At 32.0% G+C, this 16736-nt stretch overlaps 1 protein-coding gene across 2 annotated transcripts in view; it reads left to right on the plus strand.

Annotated features, from left to right (window-relative positions):
* The window catches only part of LOC117177293 (potassium voltage-gated channel protein Shaker), a 547777-nt gene that overhangs the window by 439211 nt on the left and 91830 nt on the right, over positions 1–16736 (plus strand). For both annotated transcript variants that reach the window (XM_033367887.1, XM_033367888.1), the window contains exon 4: positions 11888–12531. In XM_033367887.1, coding sequence (XP_033223778.1) covers positions 11888–12531 — 644 coding nt within the window. The remainder of the gene's footprint in view (positions 1–11887; positions 12532–16736) is intronic.

A 16736-nucleotide genomic window follows, 5' to 3' on the forward strand; every position in this document is an offset into this window, starting at 1 on the left:
TGAGAGGCGGTTAGTTTCAACCAAGAGTCATAGCTGGTTAGTGTTTTATGCTGTGAATTTCAAACAACCTTCAGGAGCGTTGTGTTAGATGGAAGTTTATATGATCTTAGTTCACATCCCCGGCCCACAGTGGGTAAAACATATCATTTTTGGTTCAAAATAACGTACAGCCCACAAATATTAAGCGATTTGAACAGAAAACATTTGAAAAAAGCTGTTAAGATTTCTAAGAGAGTTGTCGAGCCTGATTTTTCAATTAGGTTTTCAATCTTTTTATAAATAAACAAACAAATATGACGAAAAAGTGGCCATTTTATCTATTTGACGTTCACAGTGCTTGTCAATAACAGGAAAAGTGTTGAAATCGCCTAAGTTTCGTGAAACAATATTAGCTGAAGATGTTCCAATATTATATATATTATTAAAGAACGAAATTTTTAATAAACAAATTATTTGTTGAAAAAATATTTTTTATGATATTCCATAATCATACGTTTTTTCTAGTTATATTGCAAGAGACATTTTATGAACTAATGCAGTAATCAGGCACTTGTCGACAGAAAAATTAGTTTTTTTTTCGATGTATATTTTTTTAAATTCGGAACTTTATGATATTCGCAGCAAAATTCATCATTTTTTTATTAATCTTATGATCTTTTAAACAAATTCAATAATAAATGCATTATTCGGACATTTGTCGGCAGAAAAAATCGCTTTTTTTCAATTCCAGTCTTTTCAAATGGGAAGTTGATATGAATTTCAGCAACATTCATAATAAGTTGTTGAATTTTATTATTTCTTTAAACAAAAAACTACAGAAAAATTCGTTTTTTTCTATGTCAACAGTTTGAATTAGGATATCGAAAAAAAAAATTTCCATCGACAGAGGCTCGAATAATGCATTCGTTCATTAAATTTGTTTTAAAAGAAAAATATAAAATTTATCAACTCACTATGAAATTCGCTGAAATCATCATGAACTTCCCAATTAAAATGAATGAATTCGAAAAAAAAACTAATTTTTCCGTCCACAGATACCCGAATAATGCATTAATCAAGCATTTGTCTACAGAAAAATTAGTTTTTTTCTACAATGTCAACAGCTTTAATTGGGATATCCAAAAAAATAAATTTTCCATCGACAGATGCTCGAATAATGCATTTGTTTATTAAATTTGTTTTTAAAAATATATAAAATTTATCAATCCATTATGAATTTCGCTGAAATTATCATGAACTTCCAAATTAAAACGACTGAAATCGAAAAAAAACGAATGTTTTCATCCACAGATGCTCGAATAATGCATTTGTTCATTAAATTTGTTTTTAAAAATCATAAAATGTGTCAACTCATTATGAATGTTGCCGACTTTATTATGAAGATCCTAGTTAAAAGTCTGATAGCGAAACAAAAAAGAATTGTTCCGTCGATAGATGCCCTAATAATGCATTTTTTTATTAAATTTGTTCTTAAAAAATCATAAGATTAATCAAAAAATTATGAATTTTGCTAAAATTATCATAAATTTCCGAATTGAAAAAAATGAAATAGAAAAAAACGAATATTTCTGTTGAAAAATGCCTGATTACTGCATTTGTACATTAAATTTGTTTATAATATAAACAATTATAATCAGAAGAGAAATCTTTTTATATAGTATTGTTTCGATTCTAATTTCTTGCAGCATAACTTGAAAAAATGTGTATTTATGGAAAATTGTAGAAAACATTTTTTCAACAAATAGTTTGTTGATAAAAAAATTTTTTGTATATTGTCTAATATTGGAATATCCTTAATTACTGCTATTTTGTGCAACTCATGCGATTTCAACCATTATCCTGTTATTGACGAGCACCGGGAACGTCAAATAGAAAAAAGGTCATTCTTTCGTCATATTTGTTGATTAATAAAAAAATTGAAAACCTAATTCAAAAATCAGGGTGAAAAACAATCTAAGATATCTTATTAGCTTTTTTAAATTTTTTTGTCGAAATTGGTGAATATCTGTGGGCTGTACATTATTCTGAACCAAAGAAGTCATTTTTCTTCCCAATGTGCGGCACTCCTTTCAGTCCGAAACCAAAAACTCTTTTTTTTTAATAACCTTGTAGGGCATTGGAAAAGAAACATTTTCCTCTTCTTGACTTTTTTTCATATCGTGCATTATTTGGCTTAAAATATTGATTTTCGTGTGTTTTTTGAAATTTTGTGAATGCTATAACTCTGGTAAATTTTGGTTTTATAAAAAAAAGTCATTAGGATAAATTCTTCGTCTAATTGAATACTATGAATATCCGTGCAGACAATTTTTGTATTTAAAAAAAAAGTGGTCTCAAAAATTTTCAAAATACGTTCACTTTTTGAATTTTCACCCAAAATGGCTGGCTAACAAACTTGACCTTTATTTTAGGACACTAAAAGAGTATATCAAAGGCCAATCCAATCTGTCAATTCTCTCGAAATTTATCGTGCTACAAAATAAAAATCTACAGGGAGACACACACACACAGAAAGACACATTCGTAAAAACCTGTTTTTCGGATTCAGGGGGTCTCAAAACGTGGACATTTGACAAAAACGGGGGGGGGGGGGCAAATTTTACTCAAATCTAATACCTTCTCTTGATGAGAATGTAAAAAAGCGAAAGCAGATATTTACTATTTCAAAAGTTCTAGTCCGGAAAGAAATTTTAAAATAGGCACACGGTAATCATAAGTTTTCAAATGCACATAAATTCTTTAGGCTGGTGTAAACATAACCTCAATATGGTTATTTACATTGACAGCTCATTATGAATATTATAATAAAAACTGGATTTGAGCTACCCTACCGAAAGAAATCTCTAAGTGTTCTTTAGCGAAATAGCCTGGCCCATTTGAGTCTAGAAACAATGTCGATTTGAAAAAAAAAATAGTCTCGGAGATAGTTTCAGAGATTTGGGTCCTTTTCAAGATCCTTTTAGTGGTCCTTTTGAGAGTGGTGCGACGGTAATATAATGTTCCTTTTGTATTCGTCACGTACCGGGCGGGCAGAGTTATTTACGGTAGTTGGTCGTGGCTAATCCGCTCTCCCTTTTTAAATTTCTCTTCAAATTATTAACACTTTTTTTAATTGATGAATTTTCTTATCATACTTATTTATAATTATAACTTATATACTGATATACAATTTTTTAGTTAAATTCAAAAATGTTGTCTTTTTTGGCGTATCTCATTCCATTTACGAGAAAGGTTCTATTAATTCCAATTTTAAGCATTAAAAAAAAAGTTAGATATCTGAAGTCATCGAAACCCGTAGATTCCGAATTATTATGTTTTAGGCTGTTAACTATGAAATTAAAAAAAATCTACTTCTAAATTTTAATCCGAAAGCTTAACAAAGGACCCTTGAGTGTCGGCTACTCTATTGAGATAGCCTCTCTGCTTGTTATTTATGATCGTATTCTTATTTCAATTTCGGAAAGGATATTTTAAAGCCTTCAGATCATTTGAACGAGCTTCCTGGACCTTCTACACCGCTCTTCTCATTTTCCTGTTATGGGACAACCATGAATGAAGATCGCAAGTACCAAGTTTTGAAATTAATATTTCCTCATCCGGATCTTGCGAAATTCGGCCGTGGGCGAATATTGGCAGTTGGTTTATTAGCCATGCTTGAGCCATTTTTCATGACCATGGGACGAACATGGGAGGACCTTGGGTGAATATTGACCCAATCTTAAACACGCTTACCCGACACTTATCTCATGCTTACCCCGCAATTATCCCATGCTGAGCAATGTTGAGCCAATGTTCACCCATTGAACCTTTTCCACGCGGGACGACTCCACTGCCGAGTGATTCAGCTCTGGTTCTGTTTGATACAGATCTCAGTCATTTTTAGTAAATTTTTTTGAAAAGCTGTTTTAAATTTAAAATGTTTTTAAATTCAGTAATACTGTACAAAATAGTGAAAACGGTATTTATAAAACGTTTGAATTTTAAACATTTTCCAATAAAGTTGTTATAATTAAGCAATGACTTTTGTTCACAGCCAATCATTTTGATTATTATTTCAAGTAATCAGTAGAATAAACAATATATTTGTCTAGAAGTCGTCAATGTGGTTTTCATCGATAATATGTAGGTTATGTTATTCCATTCGCCAATGCTCCAGGATTCACAAACATGCGGTAGAAAATAATTGAAAACGAAGTAACCCGTGCAGAAAATTCAGCGGGGCGCCCATCGGGCCCCGACCAAGCCACGACCGGGAAAAACGTGGGCCCGATAGGTTAATCTATCTAGCGCCAGACCGTAAATGAAACGCTCTACCCGACAGGGCCCAGATCTGGGCATCCAAAATTGGAGCCCGATCTGTCTAATATATGGCCCCTTTAATTTCTCATTTCTTTCATTATCCGTGCATAAATTTTTCTGTGGCACAGGCCGGGCCCCGATCGGGAAAAATGTGGGCCCGATAGGGTAATCTATCTAGCGCCAGACCGTAAATGAGACGCCCTACCCGACCGGGCCCAGATCTGGGGATTCAAAATGTGGACCCGATCTGGCCCCTTTAATTTTTCATTTCTAAAAATTGGTAAAATTTCAAAAGTTTTTATATTAATATTTTTTGAACTTTGCATTTTATAAAGCTTCAATTTTTCAATATTCTTTATTATATGTCATTATAAATTATATCTCATTTTCAATATACTACACTACATTTTCTCTTTGTATTGGTTGGATTTATCGATAAGAGTTTTCATTTTGAAGAAAACTATTATGCTTTGACAAACAATGTTCAAATTTAGAGCTATTTTACACACATACACACACATACACACACACACACACACACACAAAAATTTGAATGATAAATATTTTTTAATCTTCTTAATATTCTTTTGGAATGATTTTTGTTTGACTAATGCACATGAGACACGTGGAGTGAGATTTAAAAAGTGAGGTTATGTTCGAGAAAATATAAAGAGCATTTCATCTTTAATGTTACTTATTCGGAAATTTATACATTTGGTATAAGGTTATCTCTATTTTTACAATATCAGCACCAAAAGACAAAGTTCTAAAAAGCTGGAAAACATTTTTTTATTCACATAAATAGTAAATGCGCTCAAAATGACGACGCTTTCTCGAATATTTTGCTGGAAATCTACAGAAGCTAAACATAAATTTTGATGTTGATTCTAGCGAATTAAAGCTTACCTTTGCCTTAATTGCGGATATAAGAAATCTCACCAAGAATTCTGTTATTGCGAACTCACAATCTACTATTTGCTTTTGGCATTTTAAGTTATATGAAAGAAAAACAATATCACGACGATAACAGAAAACTTGACATAATCTTGTCTAACCTAACTCGATCCGACTTGGTTCTGACGCGAGCCACACCGTCTGCCCCCATGCGGCAACATGTGGAAAATCCGATCGGGCTCAGATCGGAACTCGGGAATAATTTGGGCAATTTCTGCACGGGTATAAGATTAATTAGATTTATTTTTGATTATAAAAAAAAAAACATTGCAAGCACTTCACACGCGGAACGAACACATATCGAACATTAACCTCCAATTCACGAAACAAGACGTGTTCATGCGTAATCACTTGGTAACTATAACTCACATGATGGTTGAATCATGTGCCGATCACATATTTTGAAATATTTAGTATCAGGGTTATAAAGATACACATACAATACCTTAATTATTGAAAAGGTTTGTAAAATTTAATTTCTAAATATAATGGATCATACTGAAAACCGAAATCTTTCCTTATTTCATACTGATTTCAATTATTATTTTGCACATGTATGTTTGCAGCCCTGATTCTAAACTTCGCGACTGGAGTTGGAGCAGTCTAGCTGTAAAATTGAAAAAATAACAAATTTGGTTTTTTAAATTATATTCTCCTTTAATATTGCACAGAATTGTATAATATTTTACCAGATGACGCAAAATAATCTATTAATTCATGCAAACATAAAAACTAAATATCGTCACAAAATGACTTAGAGCGATATACGTACGAACATAACGCTAGTTGGAGCTGCATGTGGACTGAATTAGAATTTGAGCTCTGCAGGGGAGTCGTCGAGAAGCCACAGCGATTTTAACGGGCTTGTTGGCCAAATCGTTCTCATAGGCAAATAAATGTATGCCTCTTTTATTTAAATAAAAAAGATATGTTTAGAACTCGTGCTGAGGCTTCAAAGTTACCTGATTTAAAGTATAAAAGTCCTAACACGAACTACAGGTTTAACCCACAGAGCATCTATAGATTTATTAACTAATTATTGTGTCAAAATTTGTCAAGTGGGCCACTTTTTTGGTATGGGTTTTGATTTTTTTCAGGAATGCGTGATAAGTTAGAGTTTTACATAAATAAAAAGGCGCTAAAACATTTTTGCAAAATTTGCATTTTTTGAGTCGTTATAGTTATGTAACTTTTTTAGCATTATTCTTGTAATTAATTTTTTTCTCCCGATCGGTACAAACAATCGCTATAATTTTTGGCATGTTTCTTTTAAATATGTTCATTTTATAAAATAAAAATCGTTTTACCATTAGTGCATAAATATTGATGAAATTAGCAACAATGTGTATAAATAAATAGAATTCGTTCTTACTTCTCAATTGATTTTAATGCTTTAGTTGACTAATTACAATAGCTCGTTTAATTACAAAGATTTTTATATAAAAAAAATTAGGGAACTCGTATATCATCAAAAGTTGTGCGTGTTTTCGTGTTGACGTTCGATATTTACGACGTTGAAGTTTGCTACAGATGTGGATTTCAAAGTTGTGTAATCAATTTAAAAAAAACTACAAGTCATAGTAAAACAGTAAAAACACCTCTGGATTCGTCTCGGAAATATCTAGATGTGCATTTTTTTGTTTTTTTGTAAACACATTTTTTAAACAATTAGAGTATTTGTTGTTCAGCTCACTGTTGCTCTGTGCCCGTAAATATGGATTTCAAATTAACAAACTAAGAGCAATGTCAAAAAAGTAAAAACACCTCTGGATTCGTCTCGGAAATATCTCGGTGTGCATTTTTTGTTTTTGTTTGTTTAAACAATTTGTTAAACAATTACGCCATCTGTTATCTTTTTGCAATGTTATAAACAGGAATGCAATGGTACACTTGGTTTTTCGATCCGACGCATGCTTTGTTTATAACAATTGCAGAAACACAACAAATGGCGTAATTGTTTAAGAAATTGTTTAAACAAAAAATGAAAATGCACACCAAGATATTTCCGAGACGAATCCGGAGGTGTTTTTACTTTTTTGACATGACTCTTAGTTTTTTTACTTTGAAATCCATATCTACGGGCACGGAGCAACAGTGCGCTGAACAACAAATGCTTTAATTATTTAAAAAATGAGTTTACAAAAAAACAAAAAAATGTGCATTTAGATATTTCCGAGACGAATCCAGAGGTGTTTTTACTGTTTTACTATGACTTGTAGTTTTTTTTAAATTGATTACACAACTTTGAAATCCACATCTGTAGCAAACTTCAACGTCGTAAATATCGAACGTCAACACGAAAACACGCACAACTTTTGATGATATACGAGTTCCCTAATTTTTTTTACCAAAATCTTCGTAATTAAACGAGCTATCGTAATTATTCAACTAAAGCATTGAAATCAATTGAGAAGTTAGAACGAATTCTATTTGTTTATAAAAATTGTTGCTAATTTCATCAATATTTATGCAACAATTGTAAAATGGTTTTTATTGTATAGAATGAACATATTTAACAAAACATGCCAAAAATTATGGCGATTGTTTGTACCGATCGGGAAAAAAAAATTAATTACGAGAACAATGCTAAAAAAGCACAACGTGTGATTGAAACCGACAAATGTGTTTTAGGTTTCCTTACACGGGGAAAAAGGTATCGCACAATGATATCGCAAAACCTCTGTATTGATATAAAGTGCAATATGATAACGTACAAGCAGGTTCCGGAACTTTGTACGATATTATAATGCACTACCATCGCTTGGCCTCTAATAGAACCCTCGTAAAAATAATATAATAAAATAATAATATAATGTAAAATCTTGCAATGAACAATATCGCGATTTTGCGCTATTATAATGCGATAATTACGGTATATAGCGCAGGAATTACGGTATATATTGCAATCCTTGCGATATCGTTTTCTATGTGTACTTATATTCTAGCTAAACTGTAAAAGTGAAATATATTTCTTATATTTTTGCATGAAGCATATAATTATTAACATTGTTTGAAAATGTATGTGGTAAGGATGCGAAAAGGATGCATCGCGGAATCGTCAAACAAAAATCGGCCTTGTTTAAAATAATAAGATTTTCCGTTTCAGTTAAAGATCAATGACAAAGAATGTCACAAATACTGGGAGTTGCACAGAAAGGAGTCCGTACAACATTGAAGATATTCGCTGAAACCAAATCGTTTCCCGACAAGAAACGCTCGGGCCGACCCAGAAAGACGACAAAAAGTGATAATAGAGTTATATAAGTGTTAAGTAAACGGTCCAGACTCAAAACAGTGCCAGATATCAAAGCTGAGATCAATCAAACGCTACCGAAGCCGATCTCCGATACAACGGTCACACGTCGGTTGCATAATGTCGGTTTGTATGGACGGGTCGCTGCCAAAAAACCGTTTCTGCGATCGGTTAACGTCCGTAAATGACTCCAATGGGCCAAAGAACACAAGAATTGGGCTATCGAACAATGGAAACTGGTGTTATGGACCGATGAGTCCAAATTTGAAATTTTCGGTAGCAAACGGCGAATGTACTGCCGCAAAAAATCTAATGAACGGCACGCACCTCAATGTGTAAAGCCAACAGTTAAGTTTGGCGGTGGTAGTGTGATGGTATGGGGTTGTTTCTGCTACGCTGGTGTCGGCACCTTGGTAAAAATCGACGGAAAAAAGCGGAAAGAAGACTATCACCGGATACTTCAGCAAAGTGCTATTCCAACTGGCATCGATTTGATAGGAGAGGGGTTTGTATTTCAGCAAGATAACGACCCTAAACATACATCAGAACTTCGTACGAACTATTTAAGATCGAAAGAAGCTGCACGCAACTCTTAAATTCATGGAATGGCCACCACAATCGCCGGATTCATATCCAATCGAACTGTTGTGGAATGAGATGGACAGAGAAGTGCGGAAACTGCATCTAACCAGCGAATCTCACTTGTAGCAATGTCTTCAGAGGGCTTGGCAACTATTGCGATCAGAAAGACTTCAGAAATTGGTGGAAAGAATGCCCAGAATTTGTAGGGCAATCATCAAATCGAAATTCCAACATATTGATGAAAAACGACTGAATTGATTTTCTCATTTTTTTCCAGAAAAAAACTCAAGAATATCACAAGTAAAAGTTTAGTACTTATTAATAAAATGTAATTCTAAAGAAATACGTTGTATGAAACTGTCTGTTAACGATAATTAAAGCGATAAATACAACGAAAAACGATTTTTCTAAAGGAGTCCAAACTTTTGCAGGGCAGTGTATATTTTAGAAATACAACTGATAAAATCGTCGAAAAATGTTCGCAACATCTTTCCCTTGGCAAGCTTATTTAAGAGAACTTGAAAAAAAAAAGAAATTTTAATTTCAACGGCTAATTGGAATAATAAATTGATTCACTATTATGAAATATACTGTTTGATAATTAATGTTTAATTATTTAGAAATAATACTTATAATTACATCTTTTTCATTATTTTGGAAATGAATATAATTATATCAATATAAAAACATTATTCCCTTTAACTAATTTGGTACCAATTGGTGCAACTGTTTAACTCGAGCTTTAACATTTTGATTAAAGTTCTGTAGACGATAACTCATGTCCAATATCAGCATTTTTTAAAACCTTTTTGCGTTTGAAATTCTGTTTCAATCTCTTCATAGCCTCTACTCGAACTTACTCGACTTTTTTTTTGATTTTTCAAACTTACCCAATTGAAACATTTTGCTTTAAAATATTCTACTTATTTTCAAAATTTACGAAATTTAGTTAATTTTTCTAAACAAAATGTAAAAACATTGTCCTAGAACCCTAAAGAATTGCTTTCATTTTATTGAAATCTTAAAAAAACAAAATAATCTAAATTTATTTTTAAAAAATATAAAGTAAAACTAGGTTCATTACTTCAATGAAAATAATCATTTGAGGCTTTTCATGTTTTTCAGTATTTAATTAATTGTTAGCTAATTAATTTTTTTCAAAATATTATTAAAATATTGAATATTGAAAAACATTGAAATATTAAAAAGGACTGCGAGGGATTTCAGAGAATTTGAAGATTTACACATTTTTTAAAGGATTTTAAAAAGATTTTATAAGATTTCAGAGGATTTCAATAACTGTCAGGAATTTTACGGATTTTCAATAAGGTATTTTAATCAATTTTCCTGGATATCAAAGGACTTCATAGGGCTTCAAATATTTCGAGATATTCCGAGGAATATCATCCGATGGCATGTAATTTCACGGGATTTCAACGGATTTTATATTTATTGCATTTAAGGTATTTATTTAAGATAATTGAGGAATTTCAAAGGATTTTAAAGAACTTTAAAAGTTTTTAATGTATTGGAAGCGTATTTTAAAATATTTCCAACAATTTCCAAGCGTTTAAAAAATTTAATAATATTTTAAAAGATTTCAAAGGATTTTAAACATTTTAGGGTATTTCGAAGGATTGTAAGGAATTTTTAAGCGATTAACAAAATTTGAAGGAATTTCCGAGGAGTCTAATAATTTTAAGTTAAATTAATTAAAGAGTTTTTAATTTTTTTCAATTTTGAGTACTATGTTTTTGTAATTAATATCAAAAGAATGATAAATTCTTGATGGTGATAGTATCCACACAATTCATACGAATGCTTGTTTTTCTATAGTGAAATTTGAAAACTGGCAACCTCCAAAACTAAGTTCAAATTTAATGCATAGAAAACTAAATATTTAAAAATCGAGAAACCTTAAAAATATATATTTGCAAATTAAGCTTTCGAAACTAAGAAACTTTTGTTTTAAGGTTTAAAAAATTAAAATTTTTCAGAATTGCGCATTCTAAATTATAATATTAAATTCAAATTACAGAAATTGTTAAGATGATAAAAATTATTAAGAGGTATCATATCATTTAGTATCGAATGACATTTAAAATGATTGGATTGGAACACATTCAATGTTGAACAATTTTAAAGATTGTAATCATGCAAAGTTTATTTATTTTAAAAAACGTGGGAAATTATAGGTTTTCTAATCAAAAGCTTCCCAAATAATAAATATAGGGCTAATGGAACGTAAGCTCTAGTAAGCTGTCAAAGTGACAATTGGAAAATGTGACTGAATAAATTTGAAGCTTATTATAAATAATATTTTGCAAACATTGAAATATTAGTATTTTTTATAATTTTTCTCCTTTTTTCTGTGAAAAATAAAAAAGTGAAGAGAAGTAAAAAAAATCAGTAAAGCATACATTAGTCATCTGAATGCTCGTCTTGGAGACAACTTTCCATAATAGAACACATTTGCAACGCACACGTGATACAGGCATCTGAAGTCAATACTTCGATAGGAATGTTATGAAAAATAGTATACGTGACATGGGAATATGTAATGATTTCAACAAGTATGAAGTTGGTTGCCTGAGCGACATGAGGGCAGATATCTAGTGCAATTAAAAATTAGTGCAGTCGAAATCGTTGTCTTTCTCCCCTTGCCACGCAGTGTACTATTTTTCGCACCCGTTATCCATTTTTCAATAGATCATAGTCTTTTATATTAATAATTGTTTCTACCTAAAATAATTTTAAAAAATATATCAATATCTTTGTTTAAAATCACAATTTTTTCAGGGAGGACGAAGGTTTCATCAAGGAGGAAGAAAAGCCGCTACCGTCGCACGAGTTCCAGAGGAAGATTTGGTTACTGTTCGAGTATCCTGAGAGCTCGCAAGGGGCGAGAGTTGTTGCCATCATTTCCGTGTTCGTGATTCTTCTCTCGATTGTAATTTTTTGTCTGGAAACACTTCCTGAATTTAAGCATTATAAAGTGTTCAACACCACGACGAACGGTACGAAAATCGAGGAGGACGAAGTGCCGGACATTACGGACCCGTTCTTCCTAATAGAAACTATTTGTATAATCTGGTTCACATTCGAGTTATCGGTGCGCTTCCTCGCCTGTCCAAATAAGCTAAACTTCTTCCGTGACGTTATGAACATCATCGATATCATCGCCATCATTCCGTACTTCATCACATTAGCCACTGTTGTGGCCGAGGAGGAGGACACGCTGCATCTCCCGAAGGCTCCGGTTAGCCCGCAAGACAAAAGCACCAATCAAGCGATGTCCCTCGCGATTCTCAGGGTGATCAGGCTGGTCAGAGTATTCCGAATATTTAAACTCTCCAGGCATAGTAAAGGTCTTCAAATTCTCGGCCGAACTCTAAAGGCATCCATGCGAGAGCTCGGTCTGCTCATTTTTTTCCTTTTCATTGGTAAGTCCACTTTACATACATTCTTCTTTTACAAATCTAATTTCTATCTCTACTATTACTAGTATTCCTAATGTTATTATTAATATCATACTTAATAGACTTATAATAGGTATAGCCAATTCTAAACAGGTTAATTCATCCTTTCATAGTATATTTTCGATAGATGATATCTTTTGATATTTCACGCGCAACACGAATCCGGCATTTAAAATGGTCTATTAGCCGGGTGAAAATGTTTTATCATAATGAAATTAAATAAATTAGAAAATAAAGTATAATGAAGTACAAATTATTATATTTTGTAAAGGGGATTGAATTTTAGCGGACAATTATAGTTTTGTACACGAAAATCGACTAAAATGTACTTTTTTTGCTGGATATCGGACCTTTTTAGAAAATTTTACAACAAATTCTTTTATAAATTGGTTTTTGTTTCAGTAGTCATTACCCTCTTTTAGATATACGCAATTTAGAATTTAACAAACATACGTTCTTGAAAGCCTTTTTGATATTTTATGATTGTATACAATACCTAAAACTCTCCAAAATATTTCATTCATTCTTGAAAACGTTTTTAATAAAATAATTTTTAAATAATATACTTAAAACTAAGCCATTTTTATTAGAAAGCGAAAATCGGAAATGTTTCAGAATCATCAATTTCAACTTAAATGATGTGTTGTTAGTGCTTGTGGTTCCAAATGAAAAATTATATGTTTGGAAAATTTTCAATTGAAATAGTTTAAATTGTATATGATCAATTCCATGTTCAATCATCTAAAGGATTTCTCTTAGGCGTTAAAAGAAAAACCCTAAAATAATTTTTGAAAAAATTTAAAAACTTATGAGATGTTCAAAATTAAACATTTTGGTCCTTTTTTCTTAAGCTTTTATACCTTTGGTGATTTCAATGATATTTTTGTGCATTTATTTATTTATAATATGGTGCAGTTTTGAACAAAAAATATTTTGCACATAACATTTTTGAAACTTCTCAGATATTTCAAAAACTAATTCAAGGGACATACTGCATACAGGCGTAAGTGCCAGAACCCGAATTTTACAGAACTAAAAAACTGTACAACTTTTACGCAAATAGTTTTAAACAACAAAATGCAAAAACTTTTCGAGGTACTATTAGGCTTTATCGAATCATGAAACGAACATCCTGAAAGAAGCATCCTTCTCCGAGAAAACCTTTGTCATAGGTACAGCGTGTCCCCATAAACTCTGATTTTTATACATGATAAGTTGCGTAATTGTTTTATTTTTCAATTTAAGAAAAAGCAAGAAAGTTCTTTTGAGGTGTTGGTTAGCTTCATTGAATCGCAAAAAAGCACTTTAAAAAAGATAAACATGTGCCAGAAAGCCCTGGTAAAAGATCGCTGAGCCCCATAAAGCTTCAATTTTGACACATAAAAAGTTTCGTAACTGTTTAAATGTTTAATTTAAGAGAAAAGCAAGAAAGTAATTTTAAGCTATTGATTAGCTCTATTGAATCGCAAAATAGCGCTTTGAAAAAGTTAACCACCATGTGCGAGAAAGCCTTAGCCGAAGACCGGCGAGCACCAGAAAGCTTCAATTTTGACACATAAAAGTTGCGTAACTGTTAAATTGTTCAATTTAAGAGAAAAATAAAAAAAGTTGTTTTGAGCTATTGGTTAACTCTTTTGAATTGCGAAACGAGCACTTTAAAGATAACAATGTGCGAGCAAGCCCTGCTCAAAGATCAGCGCTCATCAGAAAGTTTTAATTTTTACGCATAAAAAGTAACTTTTGCCACAATTATTTCTCTCCAAGAAATCATCATTTTTTATCGACAAACTTCAAAAGACCAGAATCGACACGTGCTCTGAAAATCAATAATGCCGCGGTTACACCACACTATGAAGCATGGCACTTATGCCAGCAAGCATCGGGGTACTTTCGACCGTATTCACTGACTTCTTTTCTTATACCTACTGTCGGGTCGAAGTGGACCAAAATCTTCTACAGGGATACGAGTTTTTTGAAAAAAACGACTTTTTACACACAGCAATTTTTTATATCGATAGCTTACAATGTCCTCTACAAGTCCTGTGAATATAAAAATGGGATCTCCCTTAGTTTTTGAAAAATAATTAAAGATGTACACTGAAGCCATGCGCACAATGTGAAAAACCATGTAAACAATAGACGAATAATAAAAGAAAATTATAATCGTAAACACGAATTTCTCCTTTTTATTACATAAATGGCACATCGAGTGTTTTTACCAGACGTGTTCAAACATGTCCCGCGGAGCGGGTATTGAATATTTTTTCACAAAAAATTGGTTAATGTAGTTCAAGATATCGTTTTTAAAATAAAATCAGGTTTATAGTCATTAGTTTAATTTTAGTTAGTTAAAAACGTTTTTGAAGAAAAAGAACGACAAAAAGTGAGTTTTTTAATTTAAAAATTCATAGCTTACGTAATTTTCAATACTTTCCCCTAAAACTATCGATTTATGCTCTTGAGATACTACACATTAAGAACAAAATTGCATGCGATTGAAAGCGTGATTGTAGGCGTGCATTTTTACATTCTCATCAGAGAATGCATTAGATTTGTGTGAAATTTGACCCCCCCCTCCTCAGTTTTTGTCAGATGTCCACGTTTTAAGACCCCCTAAATCCGAAAAACAGGTTTTTATGAATGTGTCTGTCTGTATGTCTGTCTGTAAACTCGATAACTTTGGAACAAATTAAGCTATCAGATTGCCCTAATTATCCTAATCCAGATTATCCTAATGACTTTTTAAAAAAATCAAAAATTACCAGAGTTATAGCATTTACAAAGTTCCAAAAAACACGAAAATGAACATTTTATGCCAAATAACGCGCGATATGAAAAAGTCAAGAATAACTTTTGTCACGATAACTTTTGAAAAAAATTAATCTATTATATTGGCTTTTGGTACACTCTTTTAGTGTCCTTAGCTAAATGCCAAGTTCGTTAGGCAGACATTATGGACAAAAATACTAAAAGTGAACCCATTTTGAGAATTTTTGATTGCACATTTTTCATGATTCAAAAATTCTGTGTACAGTTGTTCATAGTACTTGAAAAGAAAAATGTTACTTTTCGATAGCCCTACAAGATTATTGCATCAACTTTTTTCAATTTTTTCGAAAAATTCAAATTTTAAACGCACGAAAACTAATTAAAAATCAAAAATTGCATTTTGCGGTCAAACTATGCAAGATAGGAAAAAAATGATAAAACGAACATTGAGCACCCAAAAAATATCTGTATGTATTTATGCCTGCCTGTCTATCAGCAAGATAACTTTTGAAAAAATAATTCTATTAGATTGGCCTCTATTACACTCTTTAAGTGTCCTAAACTAAAGCTAGGTTCGTTATTCAGCTATCATGGATGTAAATTCAAAAAGTGAGCGCCTTTTGAAAATTTTTTAGACCATTTTTTTAATTCAAGAATTCTCTCTACGGTTATTCATAGTGTTTAAAAAGTCGAACAATTTATCTAATGACTTTTTTCATAAAATAAAAAACTATGAGAGTTATAGCATTTACAAAATTCCAAAAAACACGAAAATGAACCTTTTAAGACAATTAACGGACGATATGAAAGAATGGCAAGAGAAGAAAATGTTTCATTTCTAAATGTCCTAGAAGATAATCATAATGACCTTTTGAATTTTCTTGATAAATCAAAAAATAAATCTTGACAGCATAAAAAATAATAGAAAATCCAAAAGTTACATTTTTCATGCGTAGCCGGATGTCGGGAGAACCTGCTCATCGATAGATGTGTCTGCAAAAATGCAGCATTCTACCAGCGTGACCTACCGATGGCCTGGATTGATTATCGGAAAGCTTTCGATTCAACCTCCCATAGACTTATCATCTGTCTTTTGGAAATCTTAAAGATTCATCCGCAAATAGTTGGGTGCATAGAGAGATTGATGCCGCTTTGGAAAACCAGATTTACTATCTCATCTGGAAAAAATCGTGTGACAACTAACAAGGTCACTTTTCAGAGAGGTGTCTTTCAGGGCGACACCATGAGCCCACTCCTCTTTTGCTTTAAATTATTGGCACTATCTCTAGCACTTCGCTATTCCAACGGGTACTTGTGCGGCAAACCTGCAGATCGAAAGTACAAGGTCACTCATGTATTTTACATGGACGATCTTAAGATCTATGCTAAAAACAGAGAGC

Source organism: Belonocnema kinseyi, chromosome 7 (assembly GCF_010883055.1).
Source record: "Belonocnema kinseyi isolate 2016_QV_RU_SX_M_011 chromosome 7, B_treatae_v1, whole genome shotgun sequence".
NCBI classification, from domain to species: domain Eukaryota; kingdom Metazoa; phylum Arthropoda; class Insecta; order Hymenoptera; family Cynipidae; genus Belonocnema; species Belonocnema kinseyi.